Consider the following 25,881-nt stretch of genomic DNA (forward strand, 5'->3'; position numbering starts at 1 on the left):
TTCTTTTGTGCGGTTCAGTCACGCATAATCAGTGTGTACACGTTATATCAGATGGGGAGCTATCGCGGTTTTCGTGACGTCGCGTGACAGACGGGTGAAGTTGGGAGTGGCCCGAAAATGTTTTGACCAATCGTGGAGGCTGATTGCAGAAATTGGAATCAAAACAGTTTGGAATCATTTTACGTTATAGCCCCCCTGGTCCTAGATCCCGTGGTAGTCCTACGCTTCGCAAGCCACAAAGGAAGTGCCAAAGCGGCGTTGTCAAAGCAACCTGCTACAGGCCTAACGTTGTGTCAGGGAACGGAACATTTCCAGAAATATTCTGCACATGCGCGAGGCAGGTATTTTTCTACCAGAGGTGCTTATCTGGGACGTTCCGTCAGTTTCTATAAGAAGCGTTTTTTTTTTTTTTAACTTGTGACAGCATAGGCGACTGACCAGTGGTGAAGACTGCGCGTTCCAGGCAACGTTATCGCTATCTCGTGATACGCGAGTGACTCAGTCCAATTCAACTGGCCGAGAAGCGGTCAAGTATCACCGATAGCGTTAGCGGGAATGGGCTTTGTTTTCCAGCCAGATGTCGTAGTTCGGCCGCTGTACCGAAACGCGCGCCCTTGCTCGGGCTTAGCAGCGCAAGCCGGTGTAATGTTAGGGTTTGTTTTGCTCTATTTTCTTCCGTTCTCATCGCCCACTGCTCAAGAACTGCCAATTGTTCTTCTTTGTTCTTGATTAAACGTAAAATATGAAGAATTTGCCCACAAATATAGGCCGGCCATGCCCGAAAAGCTGATAGGAAAAGCAATAAACAAGAAAAAGGTAATGAAAACACAAAGCACAGTCAAAAGTCTAAAACATTCTGGCAAAACACTAACGGAGTAAGTCCGTGAATGACGGAGGGAGAAAAAAAGGTTAGAAGACTAACATGAACAACTGAAGCATGGACAATTCATAAAAACATAGACAAAATAATAAAAATTCGCTATAAATACGGTTCACAAGAAATTTATCAGTTCGCTATCTGTATACGAGAAAATCTAGTACAGCCGTCAGATCTAAGCTCTGCTTGTTTGAGACATGACCAATCCTAGTGACAACCTAGAATGAGCGCCGCCCAGACCACTGAGGATCGAAGCGCGATAAGGTCCTATCATTGGAAGCAGAAATACGATAAGCAAGAAGAAAAAATACAGGAGATCTCGAATGACTTTGTTTTCAATTCGCACACGCATTTCCAGCAGTGATGAAATTCACAACGCCGGCGCTCAATCTTAAAAATTCAGTGCAAGTACCGCCATCTGACCCAAGAATTCGTTATAGTCACAAACAATAAAAGGCACGACGTCATTCTGTCCTCCGGAGCTCACCGCTTCGTTTGCTTTTTTTTTTCGGTTAGAAAGTTACGGCTGTAGTCGGCCATTTGTATTCCGGACTGGTACCAGGAGAAACTGAAAACTAGGCTTAGCTATATAGTACGACACAGCGGGTCTAGGTTGCCACAGCACATATCTTATTGCGAAACCCGTCTGGACCCGTTTTTTAGCGTGCTTTCTGAACTGCAGTTGCGATAGCGAAGTTTGTATGGCACCGACCACTGAGATATTGTTGCAATCAGCGAGATTTTGTTTTTTCTTGGGCTAGCTACAGCACCGCTCTTCGAAATGCCCGTTTTCTGTCGAGATAACGATATTACTCTACGCCCACCCACCTAAAATCTAAGCCATGTTTAGGGCTGCTCGCCCAGCCTTATCTCAATACTGTAAACAATCGGCGTCAGCGATTCTGACAATCGAGAGAGAGGTGACAGTAAGGACCTGTACTTTCCCGAAAGATGATTGCCCCCGTGAGTTGAAGAATTCGTTCGTATCGCACTCTGGCTTCCTTCAAGGCGACGGGGTTTCGACGAGGAATCGCACTGCCGTATCGTATATATTGTTACAGGCCTTGAAGAGATATTGCGATACGCTTTCTCATTTCGTTTAAGAACCTCGTTTTCGTTTTGCCGTCCACCGTGAGCGTATTGGTTCTACAACGAGGGCTGTACTTCCAAACCCTGTCTCGGCAATACCGTACAGTGCTCTCAAAGCTCGAGCTCCAGCTGGGCCCGACTTTGTGAAAAGGCCGAATGCAGAACTTTCCTCGAGTAAGTCGTGGCTCGTGATTGGCTGGCGTCTACAGACTGTTATGCGTCGCTGTACATTTTGTTCTAACCTATCCCACAAGTTGCATGCCATCCTGTAGATAGACAACAGTTGAATTTGCAAGTGATATATTATGGAGGTATGGGCCTCTTTCGACAGCCTACGTTCTTAGAGACCTATCAGGACCCACAGCTTATCGACAATTGGTGCAGTTCTCTGTATGTTAAATATCAGGTTCCGTCACTGATCAAGTCAAAGATGACCTGAAGTCAGGGAACGCAACTTCATTTTCAATATTGTTGTCGGGCCGGGGCGAATGTTCGTCCTACCCTTCAGAACAATGTCTAAACGTGTTTTGCTGCAGGCTTCTGAAAGGTTTGTAGACGTGTGGCCTGTGTACCTGGATTAGACCTCACACCCATCGCCCACAAAAGTCTATGGATTCTCTGCAAACGACCGGTTCGTCAGTCTACGGACTACGGTTAGGCCGAAAGAAAGCAACCAAGATGACGAATTTTATATGTAGACCATCTAAAGACTTCATCTCGTCAAAAGGGCAAGTATATTAGCCAGCGGGAAGGTATATACTTCATCTCTACAGATAACTTCGTCGTCATCATCATCATCATCATCAGCCTATATTTATGTCCACTGCAGGACGAAAGCCTCTCCCTGTGATCACCAATTACCCTTTTTTCCGCTAGCTGATTCCAACTTGCGCCTGCAAATTTCTTAACTTCATCACCCCACCTAGTTTTCTGCTGTCCTCGACTGCGCTTCCCTTCTCTTGGTATCCATTGTGTAATTCTAATGGTCCACCGGTTATCCATCCTACGCATTCCATGGCCTGCCCAGCTCCATTGTTTTTCTCTTAATGTCGATGAGAATATCGGTTATCCCCGTTTGCTCTCTGATCCACACAGCTATCTTCCTGTCTCTTAACGTTAGGCCCAACATTTTTCGTTCCATCGTTATTTGTGCGGTCCTTAACTTGTTCTCGAGCTTCTTTGTTAACCTCCGAGTTTCTGCCCCATATGTTAGCACCGGTAGAACGCAATGATCGTACACTAAATTCAATTGCGTAATTGGGAACTCTGGAAAAAACTTTCACCGAGACAAGAGGTTATGTAGTCTTCACAAAGTCATAAGGAGTTGAACAGTGAACTAGACCGACAACTCACAATCTTGCAGCGCCTCACACATTTGGCCCGCTTTTGTCTATAGCATTCCTATAATAAACGCGTTCTGAAGTTTGTCGACCACGATATACGAGGCGTCTGTGAAAAGTGTTTGGACCGTTCGACCTCAACTTCGTAAAGTTGACGTCCAGACACACAAGAAGTAATTTCTTTCCCGTCACTAGAAATTCAATATTTTTACGTGCGCAACAACTTCACGCTTTTCGTATACAATTTCGAATGGGCAGCGTGTATGCAGTTTATGTTGACTGTCGAGCAGTGATCCACGCCCCAACGTCGTTCCAAGCTTCAGCTCTTGTTTCCACAATACTGCACCGTTCTTGTGTTCCGACGCACTGCAGCCAGATTTGCCGTCTCCGTTTTCTAAGCCAATTTACCGCAGCCGTCGCCTTGCAAAATACGTTACACTGGTTAGATTTGAAAAGCTACACAGTAGAGCCGAGTCTTACTGCAGGGGTACTAACAATACGTATATGGAAATTCAACAAAGGGCACGATAGATTGAAGAGAGCGAATAGGGAGGGAGGTGGGTATAAAAATAAAGTAGAAGTAAAGATGAAAGTAAAGCGAAATGGCTCTCTAAACTGCCATCATTGGCTGTTACGAAACAGCAACCTTGTCGTGTTTCTTTCGGAGGGTTGCGAAATCACCCCTTTCCCAGTGACAGCTCGTAAGAATCTTTCTTTCTTTATTTCTATTCCCACTGAGACTTTCACGATAACGAGACACAGCAATGTGTGCCGAACTCCCGATGGCGTTCAGTCGTGGTTTCGTTTGTTATAAACGCCACTGGGCTTTCATGTACGCTAGGAGACCGATAATTTTTTTTTTTTTTTTTTTTTTGTGCCAGCCTGCAACCCGCGCAGTTTGGTTCGAGCCACAGTGCTTGTAGCCGGCCAACATTGTAGCCAGATAGCCGATCACAGCCGGGTAACGGCGTCCCTCACGCTTTCTTTTTTTTTTTTTTTCGTTCCCGCCGCACCCAAATCGCCTCGCACTCTGCGCGATATGTCTCAACATTTCACGCTCTGATGCGTATCAACGCCGGCTGAAACTGCGTTGGTCAACGTGGGTATAGCGCAACTATACTGCGCTATAACTATAGGTCTGGCAAAGGCCGGGCTAGGCCACGCGGTAAAAAAAAAAAAGTACCCCGCAACTTTCGTTGCGCCATAAGAGGACAAGAAACAAATAGACAAATATGTCAAATAGGCCGTGAAAGCGAAGACTGAGCATTTTTTCTATCAAATGCGCTGGCGTTTGGTCAGCAATACTGTTGCATAATGGTCAGTGGACACGCTGCTACATCTATTCGGACCACGCATCAGCTTGCCAGCTACGAATTTTGGGACAATATTTCATAAAATTGATGTTATGGTGTTTTATTTTTTTTCTTCTTCCTTCTTGCTTCTTCATCAACTTCTTATAACAATCTTATGAGCTTTGACGTGTGCTCCGATATGGAATCACTTGCTGAAGTTTTTTTTTTTATGCTTTCCATGCCAGTTCTTTATTTTCGTGTTAGCGAGCGAAAAACGAAAGACTGCTTGCCTGTTTGATGTCTTCATTGCTGTTTTATGCAAATCGTCGTCTCGCCTAACGTTTCCGAAATTCGCGTTATGTACCCTTAATTAAAAGCGTCTGTTTCGGAGCTGTGCAATGTTCGATGTTCTTGGCTTTCGCAAGCGCCACTGTGCTTTGCCGACCTTGCACAACGTATCTGCTCCATCGAAAAAACTTAACGGAACCGGTTGTCACAAAATATGAGCCTACGGCATAGTGCTGCGGTTGATTTAGCATTAGACTAGTCGATTCGATTGCATGAAGCTGCAGCCATTTAGATAGATAGATAGACAGACAGACAGACAGACAGACAGACAGACAGACAGACAGACAGACAGACAGACAGACAGACAGACAGACAGACAGACGGACGGACGGACGGACGGACGGACGGACGGACGGACGGACGGACGGACGGACGGACGGACGGACGGACGGACGGACGGACGGACGGACGGACGGACGGACGGACGGACGGACGGACGGACGGACGGACGGACGGATTCTGTTCTGAAACCAATAAACCAAAATAATTGTAGCGAACGAGTGCCTGCTGTAACGAAGGTTTCTGGCATATGAAGTTTTTCTCTAGAACCGCACATATTTTCTGCACCAGACACCAAGAGTTACACTTACGTAGATTTATCTGTGCGCCTTACGGTAGCGGCTGTAGGAAGGGAGGTATTAACGCGATAGCGTTAAGGGCTCTGTGTCGGCGTTAAGCATGGGCTTCTGGCGGCAATAATCATGCCGATCCAGATCATCCCGAACCAATCCGACCACACAGGCCCTCCGCGTTGCCGATAGACGGACGGACGGACGGATTCTGTTCTGAAACCAATAAACCAAAATAATTGTAGCGAACGAGTGCCTGCTGTAACGAAGGTTTCTGGCATATGAAGTTTTTCTCTAGAACCGCACATATTTTCTGCACCAGACACCAAGAGTTACACTTACGTAGATTTATCTGTGCGCCTTACGGTAGCGGCTGTAGGAAGGGAGGTATTAACGCGACAGCGTTAAGGGCTCTGTGTCGGCGTTAAGCATGGGCTTCTGGCGGCAATAATCATGCCGATCCAGATCATCCCGAACCAATTTCATTTCATTTCATTTATTATACCCTCAAGACCACAAGGTATTACAGAGGGGAGTGGGGTAAAAAAAAAAAAAAAAAAAAAAGTTACAAGACAAGGCAAACAAAGAAGGCAGCAAGTGACGTAGTCATAGACATGAGATGCCAGAAGCGATGGTGTCGATTATGGATGTCCGGAATTGTGCGTGATCTTCAATAGCAATCAACGCGCCGGGAAGGTGGTTCCATTCTTCACACGTCCTGGGAAGAAAAGACTCTTGACAAGCTTTGGTGCGACACTGCAAAACTCCAACTTTGTGATGATGATCAATGCGAGGAGATATATAGGTTGGGGATGAAATAAGATTATCGCGCAGATATGAATTATGGAAGTATATTTTATGAAACAGAGCTAGGCGAAAGCATTTGCGACGAGCAGAAAGCGGTGGAAGTTGCAAGATATTTTTCATAGAAGTTACGCTTGCCGTACGGTTATAATTGCTTAGGATGAAACGCGAGGCATTATTTTGAACACGTTCGAGAGACTGGGTTAGTGTCTCAGCATATGGGTCCCAAATTGATGAAGCATATTCCATTTTACTTCTAATTAGCGTCTTGTACAAAATTAGCTTTAATGATGAAGGAGCGGAAGAGAAGTTTCGACGGATATAACCTAACATGCGATTACTTTTATTGATAACGCTGTCGATATGTAAAGACCAGGAAAGAGTAGAGGTTAAATGGACACCTAGGTATCTGTAAGATGTAACCGCTTCCATGGCAGTATTGTTAAGGTAATAGGTCGGAAGGGGAAGTTCACGGCGGGTTACACGCATGGTTTTGCACTTAGATGGGTTTAGTTTCATTAACCACAAGTCGCACCAGTTACAGACAGCGTTAATGTCGTTTTGCAGAGTGTTAGTATCAGCGGTGTCAGAAATTTCACGAAGAATAACGCAATCGTCGGCGAAGAGATAAATGTTAGAAGAAGTTTCATTGGGTAAGTCGTTAATATAAATTAAAAAAAGGAGAGGGCCTAACACTGATCCTTGGGGAACGCCAGATTCAACAGGGCTAAATGGGGAGAAGTGGTTATTAAATGCAACGAACTGTGATCGATTAAGAAGAAAATTCTCTAGCCATGCAAAGAGATTAGGATCAAGATTTAGTTTACTAAGCTTAAAAATGAGTAGTTTGTGACATACCTTGTCGAAAGCCTTAGCAAAGTCGAAGAAAACACAGTCTGCGCATGAACCTTTATCAAGAATAAGATGAAGATCGTGAGTGAACGAAAGCAGTTGTGTTTCACAGGAAAAACTTTTGCGGAAACCATGCTGTGCGCGTGTGAAGAATGAGTTATCGTCTAGGTGCTTAACTAATTGAGACGACAAGATATGTTCGAGTACTTTACAAGGAATGCTAGTGAGGGAAATGGGGCGGTAGTTATGAGGTGAGCTTTTGTTGCCGGACTTGTGAAGTGGAACCACCCTCCCAATTTTCCAGTCTGCAGGGAGCTGATTGGTGTCCAAAGATTGCTGGAATATTTTTGAAAGTATTAAGGATGAGTAAACAGAAGTGATTTTCAAAAACTTTGCGGTAACCAGGTCTGAGCCAGGGCTGGACGACACCTTCAGATTTTTTATTACATTTTCTACCCCAAATGGCTCAATCATAATAAAGTCCATAGCCGGGTAATTGCAGCTATCTAGGGTGGGAAACACAGGATCAGGACATAGAACGAAATTACTGCAGAATACGGAGTTCAGGATTTGGGGACATTCAGCGTCGGGTATTGTTGACCCACTAGAATCAGCTAAGGTTATTGTATATTCTTCGGAAGGGTTTATGATGCGCCAAAACTTTTTCGGATCTTTTGTAAGTATTGTAGGCAAAGTGCATTCTTGAAATGTACTTTTAGCGAGTTTTTTAGCTGCTATGTAAGCTTCGTTCGCGTTCTTGTAAGCGTCCCACTTAGATGCCAAAGGACTTTTTTTTGCGAGGCGGTACAGGCGCTTTTTCCGATTGCAAAGCCGCTTTAGGTGGGAATTAAACCAAGGCGCCTTAGAATTCGATGCTATTATACGCGATGGAATAAACTTATCAGTTAATTCATGTACTTTGTTTCTGAATATGATCCAGTTATTGTCGACCGTGCGATCGTCGAAGTTACTTAAGAAGAGATCAAAGAAGTTAGATAGTTCCAAGTTTATACTATTAACATTTGCCTTGTTGTAGTCATATATTAACTTATTTTTCACAGCTGGCTTTAACAGAGGAGACGTAACGTTATATGAAAGAGCTAGATGGTCGCTTACACCAGGTATACATGAAACATCCGTAATAAGGTCAGGATGAGAGCACAATATCAAGTCTAAGATATTGGCAGTTTCCTTTGAAATCCTTGTTGGTTCACATACTAGTTGAGTTAAAGAAAATAAAGAACAAAGATCAAGAAAATCATTACACTTTGAAGAGTATGGATGACAAGCAGGTGGATCGGCGTTCCAAATTATATTCGGAAAGTTAAAGTCCCCCATTAATATAACGGGCGCTTTTGGATGCAGTACAAAAAGTGTGCTTAGTGCGTCATGAAGTTCGGCAGTGAAGGAAGACGGGTAAGAGGGAGGGCGGTAACAGACAGCGAAAATAAATTTTCTATGGCCTATGTCAACGCTGGCGCACACTATTTCTAGGTCGCTGTGAAAGTTAACCTTATGACAAGGCAAAGATTTCGAAATGGCAAGCAGTACGCCACCGCCATGGCCAGCCATGCGATCACAACGGAAGATATGAAAGCGGGATATATCTAAAATTTCACAGTCGTACACTTGAGGGTGCAACCACGTTTCAGTTAAAGCGATAATACCGGCACCGCAGTTGTCAATGATAGAGTTAAGTGCATCGCGCTTGTTTATCACACTTCTTACGTTAGCAAGAAGCACAGGGACATGTGCTGCTGAAGAAACGCCACTACCCCTCGCGTGTTCCTACGTAGCAAAAGAACTGCCTGAACTGACGCCTGTGGCAGCGCCATCAGGGAGTGAGTGCTTAATTTGCTTGACGCTGTCACTCGTTGGGTCATACAAGAAGGATTGGCTACCAATAAAAAGCTTATTAAATCTGATCTGAAACGGGGGAGAATCGGGCTGGCGCTTACCAAATTCGATAAGCTTTTTCCTAGCGTGTCTTGTAGCGGGCGAGAAGTCCTCAGACACAGAAATGTTGTTAGCTTTCAGCTTGCTGCGCGACGAAAGTATGGTTTGCTTGACCTTAACGTTCGTTAATTTCATTATGACGGGGCGGCACTTCCCGTCTGAAAAGGCCCCGATACGATGCGCGCGTTCAACCGAGTTCGGTGGCAGATCACTTTCCATCGCAGACGACAAGGCAGCAATTGTTTTATTTTCGGTCTGCAGCCATGATTCGCGGGAGTCAGGTATGCCATAAAAAATTAGATTGTTACGCCTTGACCTGTCCTCCAGATCATCTAGACGCGCCATTAGGGTGACCTGCTGTTTTTCCAAGCTTTCCGCTGACTGTTGAACTTTAACCAAATCACTAGAGACATTGTCAAGCGTTTCCGATTTTCTTTCGAGTGATTCGAGGCGGCGGTATATGTCAGTTAGCTTGCTTTCAATAGCTTGTTGGCTTGTTTTGACGTCCTTCACGTCCTTTTTTAACTCAGTCTGGCCTTTGGCAAGCTCACCTGTTGTTTTCTTTATGTCTTTTAGCATTTGTAGGACAGTACTAATTTCTTCGGACTGAAGCTCATTAACACTATTAGAAGCAACGACATCTTGGCTTGATTTTTGAGGTTTTGGGGGCCCAGGGTTTTTCTCGACGTCGCCACATTGTAACAACAGCAGACTCATATTAATGCAGTCACACACACACTATCGAACAAAACAAGTGGGCAGGGGAGCAGCAAAAGGGAGCGATTGTCACTCCGTCTAGCGTACAAGGCCAAATTGTTACGCACCTGAGGAGCGAAGAAATGATGCATATGAAGCATACTGCAACAAGCGCTGCTCCACTGCCCACTAAAATGGTAGCCCATCCGCGCGTTGCTTATGAAGAAACCGGGCATGGGCGTTTCCTCCGGTGTTGTCGTCCCAGAACCGATGAGCTTCCTGTCCAGCAGCCAACTGTGTGAAGGCGGCACGTAGGTCTCAGCACGTGTGCTGTTGACGGAACCACGATGGTCATGATCAGCAACCGCGCAAGCGCCGGCCTGAAGGTAGATATGCAGGGGCGCCAACGTTGAAACAATCGCCAGGATCTGCAACACCTGAGGAGCGAAGAAATGATGCATATGAAGCATACTGCAACAAGCGCTGCTCCACTGCCCACTAAAATGGTAGCCCATCCGCGCGTTGCTTATGAAGAAACCGGGCATGGGCGTTTCCTCCGGTGTTGTCGTCCCAGAACCGATGAGCTTCCTGTCCAGCAGCCAACTGTGTGAAGGCGGCACGTAGGTCTCAGCACGTGTGCTGTTGACGGAACCACGATGGTCATGATCAGCAACCGCGCAAGCGCCGGCCTGAAGGTAGATATGCAGGGGCGCCAACGTTGAAACAATCGCCAGGATCTGCAACACCTGAGGAGCGAAGAAATGATGCATATGAAGCATACTGCAACAAGCGCTGCTCCACTGCCCACTCATCCGACAATCCGACCACACAGGCCCTCCGCGTTGCCGCAAGGCGTTAGTGAACAAAAATAAATTTCTCAAAGTAAAATCCGTCAGAAAAAAATGTAAAGTACGACTTAACCACAACCTACGTAGAGGCGTGATAGCGTTGGATTGTAGTTTTAATAGACGAGAAAAAAGCCTGATAAGCAGCCAGGGATCTTTGAACGCTATCGCGTTCCGCTCTTAGAGAAACATAGAGAGAGAAAGTGAGTACTGTCCACTCGGAGTGGACAGAAAGGCATGGTAGAATATTGCAAGTAGAGCGCTTATGGAGAACGCGTGTTCAGCACAGAATGTGGCGCATCGACGGCCAACGGCATATGCGCCTGCGGATTGACGACCGTCCGAAGCTACCGTGGTCCTTTCCTCTTCGGAAGACGAGGGCGGCAGCGAGCGGCTCGATTGCTGATCGAACTCCGCGCTGGACCCGCGCATAAATAAGCCTTAGGAGCGGGTACGAAGAAAAGACGGGAGGAACAGAGTATGTCTGTGCCGTGGCTTGGGGCAAAAGGAGGGGGGAGGACTAAGGATTCCGGGAGACTTGCGCAGGAAATGGCTCAGTTGTTCCGGAAGATGCCGAGAACGGATCTAGCGTCCATTCCCCCTTCCTCAACTTCTACGGCGACATCACCTCCCCACTTCCCTTCCCCTATGTAACACAACCCTCTCCCGCTTTTCCCCCGAGCGCCGCCCACCGTCTTAACCACCTATTGTTGCGTTCCGGTCCTTCGCTTTGCCCACGTAAGCGACGACTCTTTCTGTTGTCCGAGCGCGCGAACGCGCGCTGTATTAGCTCTTCGGGGAGGAAGGGGCAGAAAGGCAGGTCCTTGACCCCGCGGAGTCTCGGTGGCCCGAGCTGTTTTCATTCTTACGCCATCGTCGTGTCTTCTGGACGCGTTTCGTGGTCGTGCTCGGTGAACTTAATTTATTCCACGGTCCGTTCGAATCAGTGACGCGGTGTCGCGCCCTCCGCTGAAGTTAATAATAGGTAACTCTACTTGTCCGTAAACGTATTGCGCTTTATAAAAATACTTATAATAATTTAGTACACCGGAGACGCAAGCGTGCGCAGCAGCTTGCGTCTCCACCAGCAGCACCAGCGGCGCCACCAGCACCAACTGTAGTCGCAACGCCCATGTTCTGTCTATTCGCTGGTGCAAAACTGTTGCCGGCAACAATCATTGGCGTGAAGTGGATTTCTCTTTCCTGTTCTGCGGCGACTGTGACACAGCGCTAAAAGCCTAACACGTTGTGGTTAAAGAAAGCATTACAAGATTATGCTACCAGCGCTGCGGCGACCGTAAGCGCAATACGCTGCTCGAGCATTCGGTAAACAGGCAGTTTGTTAACGGACGAGCGCATTTTGCGTATTCCTAACTCACGAGCGCTTTTTCGCCTGCGCTTGGCACGTGTTTCGTCTTCAATCTGCGCCCCAGGTACAGGCAAGGTAAATAAATAGTACAGGGCATGTTGAACTTGAGACGGATTTCAATGAACTGGCTGTACCGTCCGTCATTCGATGGAAACATAACGTTAAGAGACAGGAAGCCCGCGGTGCAGATTAGAAAGAAACAAACGGCAGTTGCTTCCAACTGGACACGGTGAGAAGGAATGACCTCACAGAACCACAGCATATCGGAGCCAAACGTATATAGCACACCGTGTGGCGGCAACATTATAAATAACCGTCTACATCACTCTGGCCGCTTCTGATGCTTATTAGTTAATATTTCATGAACGTCGGTCCCTTTTAGAAGCTGAAAGAAAAAAAAGTTAAGCATTTGTTTTCCCGCAATCGCCTTTTATTTTAATGATTTTAGATCCTGCACAGCGAATGAATAAACAAATACGCAAACCTTGAGCCGCCGTCCGCACCAGTTCGTGTCGCTGCAGCGCTGGCGTTTGTACTGGCCGGACCAAGTGTCATAACAGTGATAATTTGACACCGGGCTGCGTGCAAGTGGCACAACGCTTACGCATAATTATACTCCATTTCAAACATCATAGTGCAATGCTGTGGAGACTAGGCAGACCTCCTGTGGTGACTGCGATCGCGCTTAGAAATAGTTCAGTGTTTTTCGACCAATACTTATGAGATAGAGAATAACATTTTATTGAACGAAAAGGAAAGGGGTGTTGGGCGCGGGTGGGTAGGGTCCCTATTCCGAGACTCCACTGGCCAGAGCTATACTCGCCGGGCCTGGTCGAGTGGACCCCTCTGGGTCTCCAGGTCCGAATACTTATCAACATGTTGTTTATATAGACTCAGTCCTGAATGAAATGAAGTTTTCATTCTTGGAAACAAACCGTCTACCTATATGATTGCTAACGCGTTGTTTGAGATGAATTCGTTTTCTTTTTTTATTTATTATTTGCATCCCGCTCGGCAACCTCACGTGCACGCTCGTGCTAGCAAACGCCACTATATGTAGCTAAGCATAGAAGCAACGCGCGGAGTGATACATTAAAAAAATTAATTATGGGGTTTTACGCAGCCACAAGGCAAGAAGATGCAGAAGTTCCTGATTGCAGGGACCACCTCCTCACGTACAATGAGCTAACCAAGCACTTCTGCCTAGGACGCAGGGTCTTCCCCCCTCCGCACAGTAGACTAAATAGAGCTCAGGCCATTACGCTAAGGCTCTTACAAACAAGAACCTATCCGCACCCGCTATTAATCAACAAGATCTATCCGGGGTTCTCTGCTCCAAAAACATGTGATAAATGTAATGACACCACAGATCTTAGTGATATGCTCTGGCGCTGCTCCGCATTACGCAGCGACAAGGCTGAAGAGCGGTGGGACGCAGCTCTACGCAGTCTCACATGAGATGAACAGCTATGGGCAGTCCAACGGGCCCGCGAAGCGGCCGATATAGGCTAGGCATTTTGGTCCCAACGTGGGAGCGGCCCGCTTCAGGCTAGGAAACTAGCGTGACCCAATGGACCTCAATAAGTTTTTCCATCCATCCATCTATGCGGTTTTACGTGCCAAAACCACCATATGATTAGGCGGCAAGCCGTGGGGGACTGCGGATTAATTTAGACCACCTGGGGTTCTTTAACGTGCACCTAAATCTAAGTACACCGTTTTTCTTTTTTTTTGCATTTCGCCCCCATCGAAATGCGGCCGCCGTGGCCAGGATTCAATCCCGCGACCTCGTGTTCAGCGGCCCAACACCATAACCACTGAGCTACCACGGCGGGTAGTGATACATTTAGGTGACCGAACTTCTTGCGTAACTCCCAGAGGAGTTACAGCGGGCATGTTTTTTTTTTTTCAACTAAATCAAGCACTCGCTACTTTGCCTTCAATAATAGAGTTAGCGCCCCCCTTGAAGTAATAAAAAAAGAAAAATTACTGGGGATGCTCAGAACTTTCTAAGAATGTGAAGGCGAAGGCATAGTTGGACCCATAGCGATGTGGAATGAAGCTCGGAACCCACGCGGCGACGTACACAAGGCGCGCGAGCGCGCTGCCGCCGCTTCCAGAACGTTCTACGGGCGCCGCCGCTGACATTTCCCTCCTCCTGACCAACGTCGCCACCACGTTTGCCCTCAACGCCCCTACTGCTCTGCTGCTGACATTTCCCTCCTCCTACCCAGCGCCGGCGTTGCCCTTTCCATCAACGCCCTCCCGCGCCACCGCTGACATTTCTCTCCTCCTCCCCAGCGCCTCTGTTGCCCTTCCCCTGTGGCGTTGAGCGCGAGGGGCAGTATGGGAACGCTGGCATGATGATCGGCGTCGGAGCCAGCTGTGGAAGAAGACGACGAATGCGCGAGCAGTGGCACAAGCGCGTGGCAAGCGCGTGGCGAGCTCGCTCACATTTTCTGTACCTCACAGCGATGTTGAAACTATAGAGATTTAAGGATTTCAACTTAAAAGTAAGGAATATCGGAGGCGTAAGCATCACCAGCATAGGGAGCCTACATGCAAGCGCCGTTTGCGCTCGCATGTAGGCTCCCTACACCAGCAGCGCTTGCAACGCCATCTTGTGTCTCTCATTTCCTCGACACAGCTACAGGCCTCAGAGATCTTCAGTTCGGAGCAACGCATCGGGCCGGAGATTGCGGAGGCTCTGTCGCACGCTGGCTATACTAGTTTTTGCGTGGCGTGACCTGCTGTGGGAATAACTTTACGGCTAAACGCACGTCTCGATCGAGGCTTGCCCAGATTCTAGCCCTAAAAAGGGGTGAGAGTTTCCTGTTACCCAGCCAGCGGCTGATATCCAGAGGTTAGCCACGTTCCTACGAAACAGGAATACCGCAGCACAAACAGCTGCTTAATGTAAAGTAAATGACTTCAAGTTGCGACAATCAGGAGTTAGTGCACATTAACAGTGGTGGACGAACAAGTGATCATTTATCCGCTGAAAAAACTTGGCAACCGACTTGTCTGCAGAGAGTTCTTACGCATCGCCTCACGTGTTCCGTGCAACGCAGGCACCGAAGGTTCCGGCACGGCGCCGGGCCTGTACCTCAGGGACGACCCCATCCTGGGCACCAAGCTGATGAACTACAGCGAGCTGCGCGCTCCCACAGCCGAGAAGGCTGCCTTCCTATTGGACGCCGCCGTGGCCGCTGCGGCGGCAGCCAATCAGAGTGAGTCTTTTTCAATATTGTGCAGGTACATTTTGACAACAAGGACATGGTCGTCAGGGGGTAAAGGCAAAGAAGTACCTGATAACGTTAGCGTCAAGACCCATCCCTCCATGTGACACGCTGCTTACCGTGGCCAAAAAAAAAATTACCAGAGGAAACAAAAACACACACATTATACGGTACACAACAAGGTGCAAGCTAAGTCAATCAGTTCCACAGACCCATTTACTCGCTTAGGACTCGGTCAATGGTTCAGACGATCAGTTTAATAGTGCCAAATAGAGTACACATTGGCACATAAAGTTGGGACCTCAGAACAAGGATGCAAGAAGGGTCTTTCTATTGAAGAGGCAGATATTGAACCACAAGTTCAAAGAAGTGTATCACCTAGGAAAATTGCAAGGTAGCGCACATAAACGTTATCAGCAACGTAAATCATTTTAATTAAAGTTGGGAACGAGAACATGAAGCGTGTCGGTTTAATATTGTGTCTCAGAAACGTACTAAATCAGGACTCCTTTAAATAAGATGTACCATGTTAAAGATCTGATTTCTTGGGATAAAAATATCCATACTCAATCTGCGTGCTTACGTATATATACTTTTTAGCCACGTGTCTTTATTTTCGGTGCATGTGGCCTATTGCGTCATCCAGGGTCCGAGTCCGAGAGCCGGAACCGTCACTTCCTGTTCACGCTACACGTCTACCAGTACCGGGTGGACAAGAGCGGGAGAGGAGGAGGTGAGCACACAGCGGTCTCCAACTTCGCGCTTGTTTAAGTTTCCCTTTTCATCTCTCGTAACCATTTCATATTCAAGAAGAACGTTCACAAAAAAGACGACACAAGTGAAAAAATAAAAAGAGACCGCCGACCAAAGCTGCTGGTCTGCACCTGACTAGGTTCGTGTGAGCGGCAACCGTTTTGGCTTAACATTGTGTCCCAGATAAGATGAAAAGAAACCTCAGTGAGGCATATGCACTGTCGTACAAGATAACAAAATCAACGTCAACGTCTCGAAAAGCATATATATTTATTTCTTTTCCCTAACTAGCAAGAAGAGGGCGCATATATATATATATATATATATATATATATATATATATATATATATTGTGCACCGATATCTCTTTAACTGTGTTTTTTCTTTATGTCGATGATAAATAGAGCACATGCACTCACCGACTCCGTTACGTCGTTCCCTTGCGTCATTTTTTTTTTTTTTTTTGTGATCCCAGTGGCCGGAGGGCGCAGCCGGCTGCACCTTTTCGACCTGGGCAGCTGCGAGCGAGGAACCAAGGCTGGCGGTCCTCTCAGCCTGTCCGCTCTGGGAAATGTCATCCTGGCACTATTCAACGCCCAGAAGAGGCTGCCCTTCCGGTGAGTGTAGTCTAGATCAGTCAGTGTTATCTGACCAGCTCGTCCTCGTAGTAACCAGCTGGCACCAACCACAGTTATTTCACTTTATTCATTCTTTTTCTTTTTTACCGAAGCTTGTATTGCCTCACAAGTGTAGGCGGCGGTGGTCGTGGTGGCGTCACGCTAAAAAGTGGGCCGATCCTGGTGATAGTGCAGAAACGGTCCAAGCTCAATGGCACATGCCCCTATGGGCTCGGTGACCTGTAACGCGCCCTTGAACTACCCTTGTTACACGTGGAACCCAAACAGACAAAATCACCAGCCCTTCCCCTGTCGATAAAATGGGAGGTAAGCGAAGCTTGTCGTCCAATTCTAGCGTGCCGATTCTAGCGTGAGGGCTTCCGAAGCCCAGGGGAAACGACTGCGAAGTGCCGCGGACCCCGAGTTGCGGGAGCGCGATGTTGAGGCCAAACGTCAGCGAAGAGCCGCCGACCCCGAGTTTAGGGCAAACAAAGCGCAACGCCTACGACAGCGTCGTCTTACCACAAGCTTCGCTTACCCTCATTTTCTCGATCGACAGGGAAAGGGCTCTGAACTATTTTAACACGAAAGTGTTTTATGCCGGGGTCCATCAAGACTTCACTGACGTATTTCCGTCACGGAAATACGTCATAGAACATAATACAAAGAAATAAACCAGAAGAAAAAGTTCCACAAACATGCAAAATTTGAAAATCGAACCCACGACCTCTCGGTCCGCGACGATAGATCGCCGAGCGTTTAACCCATTGCGCCACAAACGCATTTGCAGAGAGCTACACAGACGCGCCTTATATATCTAACACTCCTCCGTGTACCCGCGCTCTTGCTCGGGGCGGTGCCAGCCGCCTACGAGCAGAAAAGAGAAGTACTGCATTATGACACTAACGCGCACCGACAGTGAACGCTTCGGTGGTCTCAGCACTACGACGCCTCGATGCCAGCATTCGAAGGGACGCTGGCATCAAGAAGCACTACCAACGCCACCTAGGTGGCGTTCACCGTACTCAGCACAGCGGAGCGTGGCCTCCGCAATTAGCTCTGAAAATGTTTCTGAAGTTGATCGCGGAGGCTGCAATTACGACGCGCTGTACGCGCTGATTTGACTCGGTGACGATTCAGTTACGTGCTTTGTCTTGCGCGTTGTATTAGTGTGTCAGTTACGTGCTTCGTCTTTCGCGTTGTGCTAGCGTGTGCAGCGTAGTGCAGCTTCCATATGCACGACGGTTGCTCATGGTCATCGACGTTGGTAGTCGTGATGGAGGAGACGTGCCACCAGGCGTCAGCGTGGGTGCATCAACGCCTAAGGGCGCTTTAGCCACAAAACACCAATAGACATTATATATCAATGTGCAATAAACATTACAGTACTTCTGTGAAGACACGTTTCACTTTCGTGTTCTATACCGATTCCTATATAAGAGGGATCAACCACATTTTTTTTCTCCAGTGAACGACGTCACACGTTCGATTCCACACATCTTCGCTGGAGCAAACAATCATCATCAGCCTATATTTATGTCCAGTGTAGGTCGAAGGCCTCTCCCGTGGGATCTCCAACTACCCTGTCTTGCGCTAGCTCATTCCAACTTGCGCCTGGAAATTTCCTAACTTCATCGCCCCCACCTAATTTTCTGCCGTCCTCGACTGCGCTTCCCTTCTCTTGGTATCCATTCTGTAACTCTAATGGTCCACCGGTTATCCATCCTACGCATTATATGGTCTACCCAGCTCCATGCGCCCGTGTGCTTGCGTTGTAGTGCACGTTAAAGAACCCCAGGTGGTCAAAATTAATCCGGAGCCCTCCACTACAGCATGCCTCATAATCAGAACTGGTTTTGGCATGTAAAACCCCAGAAAGAAGAAGATTTCTTCCACTTAATGTCATCTAGAATATCGGCTATCCCCGTTTGTTCTCTGATCCACACCGCTCTCTTCCTGTCTCCTAACGTTAGCCCTAACATTTTTCATTACATCGCTCGTTGTGCGGTCCTTAACTTGTTCTCGAGCTTCTTTAACCTCTAAGTTTCTGCCCCATGTGTTAGCACCGGTAGAATGCAATGATTTTATACTTTTCTTTTCAACGGCAGTGGTAAGCTTCCAGTCAGGATTTGGCAATGTCTGCCGTATGGACTCCAACGAGTGCATACGGTGTGCATTCTTGTGTAAGTTTCCTTCTCATGGTCAGGGTCCCCTGTGACTAAATGACCTAGATAAACGTACTCCTTTACAGACTCTAGAGGCTGATTGGTGATCCTTATTTCTTGTTCCCTTGCCAGGCTATTGAACATTATTTTTGTCTTCTGCATATTGATCTTCAACCGCACTCTTACACTTTCTCGGTTAAGGTCCTCAATCATTTGCTGCAATTCGCCTCCATTGTTGCTGAATAGGACAATGTCATCTGCAAACCGAAGGTTGCTGAGATATTCGCCGTTGATCCTCACTCCTAAACCTTCCCAGTCTAAGATCAAACAATACCCGTGGTCAAAGGCCTGGATGGGAGCGCATGGCAAGACCAGCTGTAAGCTTTAGTTACAAGCGCTGTGTAGGGGTTGCTGCTTTGATCTGCAGCAAGGCCGAAGTTGCGAAATAAAAGACATTCCCCACGATTGCGGATGCTACCGGGAACTGCTTCAGCGCAAAACAAGACATCAATTAACCTTTGTCAACCAGCCGATATAGAACTTATTGATATTCCGGTGCTATTTCAAGCTCAATCTCTGGAGAAACGAGCTGTCTAGAAACGAGGAAGGGCTGCCTGTCAACTATTGTTTATTGTTTCGACATTTGTAGGATATACACTACTGTGCGCCTTAATAAAATAAGCAAAGCTTGAGTAAAACCACCCCCACCTATTATTTTCTACAGGTCAATGCTGTAGCTACACGCCATCGTTGCGTAGTGGCTACGGTGTTGGGCTGCTAAGCACGAGGTCGCGGCATCAAGTCCCGGCCGCGTATTTCCAATTGCTAGTAGATACAGCGCTCGACCGCTGGCGCCACGCTGCGCCGCTCGCGCGTACCATTTTTCTAGCCGCCGCCGTTCGAACGGAGGAGGCGTTGAAGGAGAAAACGCTGGGCTGGTGGTGACTAGCCTGCTGTTGGAATCGGTGGTATTATAAACGCATCACTGTTTTGATGATCCAAATATAATCTCACTATCAGGGAGGGGGCAGTCTACCTGACTGGAGCAGTATTTTTTTTTTATTTGGGGTGTTGCTACGCTGCGCTCCGCAACACCCCAACGACTTCCGCTTCGCGTCGGCGCCCGGCACCACGGCTGCCGCCGTGGCACCGGGGTTCAAACGACCGCGCTGGCAAACAGAAAGGAAAAAAAAGAAAAGCGCGATATAAAAAAATTCTAGCCAGGGCGTCATTCGAACCCGCGTACGCATGATCCCGAAGCGAGCACCGTAACCACTCAGCCATACGGCCACGCTTTCAAAGACTTTCATACGAACCATATCATTGCGTTTGAGCGCCCTCGGCGAAAGAAACCACCCAGAAACGCGGTACTCGCGAGCGGCGCAGCGTGGCGCCAGCGGTCGAACGCTGTATCTACTAGCAATTGGAGTGTTGCGTCCCGGCCACGGCGACCGCATTTCGATTGGGGCGAAATGCGAAAACACCCGTGTACTTAGATTTAGGTCCACCTTTAGGAACCCCAGGTGGTCCAAATTATTCCGGATTCCCTCATTACGGCATTTTTCATAATCAGATCGTGGTTCTGGCACGTAAAAATCCATAATTTAAATTAATAAGTGCTATTAGCTTCTATCACCCACCAAAGATCGCTGTCACACGTCATATTGCAGTCCGTTCGTTGATTATGCATGTTTGCGTGGCGGCAATTCCTAACTAAATCACAGGCCGTTGCTGGGTGTATGCTGGCATGCCGTCACTGCCATGAGGGTCGTATAAACAGCCTGAAAAGCGTGCTCACTTTCTACCGGCCGACGAGGCCAGCAACGGTGTAATTTCCTCTACCAAAACGAACGCGCGCACGCCCCCAAACAACCCATCCGTGGTGTTCCGTTACTTCCGGCTGCCCCGCTTTTACGGAGCCCGACACATACGCAGCGACGTCCGCGTCTCACCAGGGACGGCTCGCTGGACAGCGGCCGTAACGCGAAGGGCCGGAAGTCAGTCGACCGGAAGTCATTGCTGCCACGTCGTCGTCATCGTAACGAGCTCCTCGCTCTCCTATTGGGCGCCCGAGTACCCCGCCAAAGGCGGCCGACGGTCACCGCAGGATCTCTCGCTCGCTTTCGCCTCGTTGGGCCGCTCACGGTAATTAAATAATTAATCGCGGGTCGTTTAAAAACGGGTATTCCGAACAGCCTCTACATCCCCCGCTCCCGACTCCCCCCCAATCTCCTTTCCCCATTCCCGTCTGCCGCTTCGCTCGCTAGCAGACGATGACGGAGGTGGAGCTACTACAGCGCCACCAAGCGGCCTATGTATAGCACTCTCGCCTTCTGCTTCTTTCCAGAAGTCAGTGTCCGAAGTGCGAGCGCGGGTCGGCAATTAACGCGATCGTGGCGCCGCCCGCGCGGAGAAATCTGCAATTAATGGAAGGAGGGTGTCGGAGGGGGACGAAAAGTGAAGCTCGGGACAAAAAAAAAGAAAGAAAGGGCTTCGCGTGAGTGCGCGGCTCCCGGGAAGAGGTTCCCAAGCGCGTCGAAGAATATTGCGGTCGGTGACAAATTGCTTGTCCCTCACGCTTCTTGAATCTTCGCAGACCGCGAAGCGAACCTTTCGCTTCGCATCTTTTTCTTTTGTTTTCGTCTGTTTCACTCTCTCTCATTCTTCTCTTAGCTGCTCCACTCTGGCACCAGATTTCTTTTTTTTTTTTTTTTTGTAGTGTGTCCTCCGCGGTGTGTACTACATCGTTCGCTGCTCCCATGAAAATAGCAGCTCAGTTTCACTGTCTTCACGGTCTCTTTCTTGTTCTCTGGCTCTCACTTTTATACTTTTCTTTGTGTCCCTAGTTTTCCTTGTTTTCTAACTCGTCTCTTTACCTCACCTCGCCTGCCCTCCACCCCCCCCCCCCTACCCGGCTTCTGACGAGCCGCCAGTGTCTGTTTGCCCAATTCCCTGCCGACAATTTTTCACCGAGACACGTGACAAATGAGAGCGCTGCAAAATAAAGTGGGGGAGGAAAGAGAGCAAGAGAAGGTCGAATTGGGGAGGAAAGGGTAGAGAATAAAGTGCGCGATGGGCTTCGAACTCAGGCGTGAGGCCTGAGAAGAAAATAAAAACAAATCGGTAATGAAACTACGGACTCTGAAGCTCAGATAGAAAGGAGGTCTTCCTTTTTTCTGAAAAGTGTTCTGGGAGAGGCTGCATCGTAACGGAACGATTGGGTGTCATTCCCCTTCCTCATTCTTCTCGCTCTCTCCTTTGTTTCCTTTTTTTTCCTAATTGTTTTCCTAATGCGTGTGCGTGGTTTCTCGGTGCGCGAGGTGTCAGAAAACCACGGTGCGCGACACGTGACAGCTATAGCAGCGCGAGCTTTAACAGCCGGCCGGGAGGGGGAGTCATTAATTATCCTCGGACCTCCTGTTTTGAAAACAGTGAAATCGAACTTTTAATACGGAGTCCCTTCCTTTCCCTGTTCGAGCACGTTATAAAGGGGCTCTGAATTGAACCAAACTGTTCGTTTCGCTTTGAAGCGAGTTTTACGTTCTAATATAGATGGCCGTTTGATGAAGGTGACGTTTCCTGGTGCCGGAAAAAGGAGTCCCCTCCCTTTCTGTTTTTTTCGGGAAAATATTACAACAATAGCTTCCCGAAATTATAGGTCGATGTCAAACTTTAACTCATCGGTGACCGCGTTCTAATGTTACCGTGCGTTACAGTGCTTCTCGGAGAGTGCAGTATTTTCTTCTTTGTCTCCTTTTTTTTTCTCATGTATTTAAAGGTGCATCTATAGATACAGGTGCGAACAAAAGAAATTCGAACGCTATAGCTGCGGCCGAACTGCATCCCAGGGTCCTCTAGCAGTTTCGGGAGGCAGCAAGAAATTTGACCACGTGTGCGTGCAGGCCGTTCGTGATAGCCATTCCAAACCTGTCAATATATGTATTTTTTTAACCCGTAGATCGCAGCGACGCTCGCAGTTTCTCCGGATGAACACTCGCTGGCACGATGTAGTTGATATCACAGCTACAATCGCCCTTTTTCCCAGGGGCGTGTCTAGCACGCGCGAAGTGCTATATCAGAGCTATCAGGCTAGCGACTGTTCTGCAGCAGCATCTGCTAACGACGCTCCGATCTACGGGTCAAGTAATAGATCGAGAAGATTGGATCTACAAACTGGTGCCGGAAAAAGGAGTCCCCTCCCTTTCTGTTTTTTCGGGAAAATGCTACAACACTAGCTTCCCGAAATTATAGGTATATCACCGCCTACTAATCGTAAATTGCATTATGTGCCTAAAGTAATTAATTGAGAAGGTAATGAGTAAATATTTCGGTAATGAATTTAATGTCCGTTTCGATTTCACTTGCAAGTAATGTCCGCCTCTCCGAATAATCCAGCTCAATGACTATAATTGTGTTATCTGCGTTAGGCGATCTTTAAACATTCCGTAAATCTTAAGAATGATCACCCTTATAAACATCAAGTGTTTCAGGTTACCAATTGCACTGCCTTTCTTGAAAAAAAGAGCTTGGAATGTTTGTAACAAAAATGAAAGATATCTTAATAGAGCAGTGCGAATAAAACAAGGTATCCAATGGAGGGAGGGCCTTTTTGTAACTACTGGCAGCGGCTGAAAAAAAATGTCTCAGTTTCGCCCGAAAGGCGAAGCATCAATTGCGATAGCAAATTAGTAGAGAGCTATACGAAGTAAGGATAGTGGTTTTATCAGCTGTATAAACTTGGACTTGCAGCAGCGCCAGCAACGCGCAGAACTGTTGTCGACGCCGTCGGTGTTTTGCCCGCGTTCGCATCGAACGCGCGCGGCGTTGGGCACTGTTGCCGGTGCCTCTGAGGGCGGCTCGGAGGTTTTCGACGAGATCAGAATAGAACGCTCGTCGATGATGATAAGTGGTTCGTGAGGGAAAGGAAAGGTTGGCGCTATCTTCTGCAGCCCTTGAGGGAGCACGGCTCTTGGCGCTGAGCCGTGCTCCCTCAGGGCTGCAGAAGATAGCGCCAACCTTTCCCTTTCCCTCAAGAACCACTTACCACCACGGCTCAGCGCCAGCTCGTCGAGCACCGTCGGAAGTCTTTACCACCTTCTCGCCTCGCAACGTGGAGGGAAGGGAGGCGACGTTTAGCTGCGGCACCAAGTGCCTATTTATATCAGAGGCTCCGGCAACAGTCACCAACGCCGCACGCATTTTGAGCGAACGCGGGCAAAACGCCGATGGCGTCGACAGCAGTTCTGCGTGTTGCCGATGCTGCTGCATGTCCAAGTTTATACAGCTGATAAAGCTAATATCATTACTCCGTATAGCTCTCTACAAATTTGCTATCGCAATTGATGCTTCGCCTTTCAGGTGAAACTGCGACAACTTTTTTATATAAATACGCATTTGGTGCCGCAGCTAAACGTCGCCTCCCCTTCCTCCCGTCCCCTCACGGCCTTTCGCGCGACAGAAAAAGTGAAAGCGCGCGTCCCTCGCGCTCTTTGACTCGCACATACGGCGTCCGGCGCGCGGCGACGATTTCATCGCCGTTGACGTCATACGGAACCTCACGGCGACGGCGACGCCGATGCCAGAAATCCTCTTTGAGTGTCCATATAATTTCTATCGCAATAAAAGAAAAGATGCTTGCACACATACGTAGTGGCCTAAGCAAGTAGGCAACTTGGCTCACTGGGTCTGCGTAAGAGGCTAGATAGATTCATACACTAAAATGTGGGCAGCTTGCACTAGTGGTGCACGGCTGGAGTAAACAGCGGAGCTGGTGATCGACCTAGCTTCTTCCAGGTTTTACTAGGTTTGCCTAAGTTTTGCTATAAAATGCTAAGTGCTGCTAGGTACGGCATTCCAAATCGGCTCGCCGCCGACGTGCAGATTCTCGCTTGGCCGCGCGACGCACTTCAAGATGAGCGCCTTCTTCTTCGGGTGTCCGGATCTTCTTTGGTCGTCCCATTTCAAGGCTACATGTACTCGCCACAGAATCAACAAGAGTTCTGTCACCGTCGCGGCAGGCTCCGAGCTTTATCTCCCCGGTGACGTCACAGCCAAGTTGCGCCTCCACGCTTGCCGGGGCGTGGCTGGTCGAAACCTGCCGAGCCACTGCCAGAGGTGCCGGCTGCAGTCACGGACACCGCGCGCGTTCGGCGCGAACGCGGGGAAACGCGGGCGGCGTCGGCAGCAGCTCTGCGCGTTGCCTCGTTGGTGCTGTTACAATTTCTTTCTTTCTTTCTCTCTCTCTTTCTCTCTCTCTCGCTCTCATTTTCTCTTTCTCTCTCTCGATGATGATAAGTGGTTCTTGAGTGAAAGGGAAAGGTTGGCGCTATCTTCTGCAGCCCTTGAGGGAGCACGGCTCAGCGCCAACTCTCGAGCATAGCGCACGCCGCGCGCATGCACTCCTTCTCTCTCCTTAACGTCCCATGTCAAGCCAACATGTGCACGGCACGGAGAGGAGGCGAAGCACACGCCGCTCTGCGAAGTGGTTGCTTGGCAACGCGCGGTGACGTCATCGCCAGGCGTAGTTTTTTGTTCGCACTACGCGGCCTAACCAAGAGCTTAAATAGCTCCGCTGGCATAGGCAAAGAACGCTAATCGCAATAATAAACTTTTTCGATACACATGCTCGCCGCAAAAAAAAGCGTTCCCTGCTCTAAAGGGTTATTGTTGTAGCCGCCGCATGCACCTTACGGCATCAGCGCTTCGTTGACGAAGAGTGCGGTAGCTCACAAGCGATTCGGCACCCGTTGTTGAAAAGGATTCGCGAAATTATCTGGATAGCACCGCAGGATGAGTTGATTGGCGGCGAGGGCAGCGTCCTTTGTAGGGGGTATAAACAGTTAAACAGTGTTAGACAGTTAGTAATGTTTGTCTGCAACCTCTACTACACTTACATATTCAAGGCAAGCTTTCTGTGCATCTTCCTCGGGCTTTGGCGCTCGTTGGTTCTTCGCCGTATATATTCAGGCGAAAGCGATAAAGCCAGCGTCTGGCGTCTGTAGCAGGAAAACGGCAGGTAAATTCCTATTGGCTGCGACGCCACGTCACGAGCGTGCCTCGACGGAGCAGAG

At 48.3% G+C, this 25,881-nt stretch overlaps 1 protein-coding gene across 1 annotated transcript in view; it reads left to right on the top strand.

The window, feature by feature from the left end:
- The window catches only part of LOC119457890 (uncharacterized), a 483,998-nt gene that overhangs the window by 416,108 nt on the left and 42,009 nt on the right, over positions 1–25,881 (top strand). Inside the window, 3 exon segments of the mRNA XM_049670508.1 lie at positions 15,109–15,267; positions 15,923–16,009; positions 16,505–16,646. Of these exon segments, the coding sequence (XP_049526465.1) occupies positions 15,109–15,267; positions 15,923–16,009; positions 16,505–16,646 (388 nt within the window).

Source organism: Dermacentor silvarum, chromosome 7, assembly GCF_013339745.2.
Source record: "Dermacentor silvarum isolate Dsil-2018 chromosome 7, BIME_Dsil_1.4, whole genome shotgun sequence".
Lineage (NCBI taxonomy): Eukaryota > Metazoa > Arthropoda > Arachnida > Ixodida > Ixodidae > Dermacentor > Dermacentor silvarum.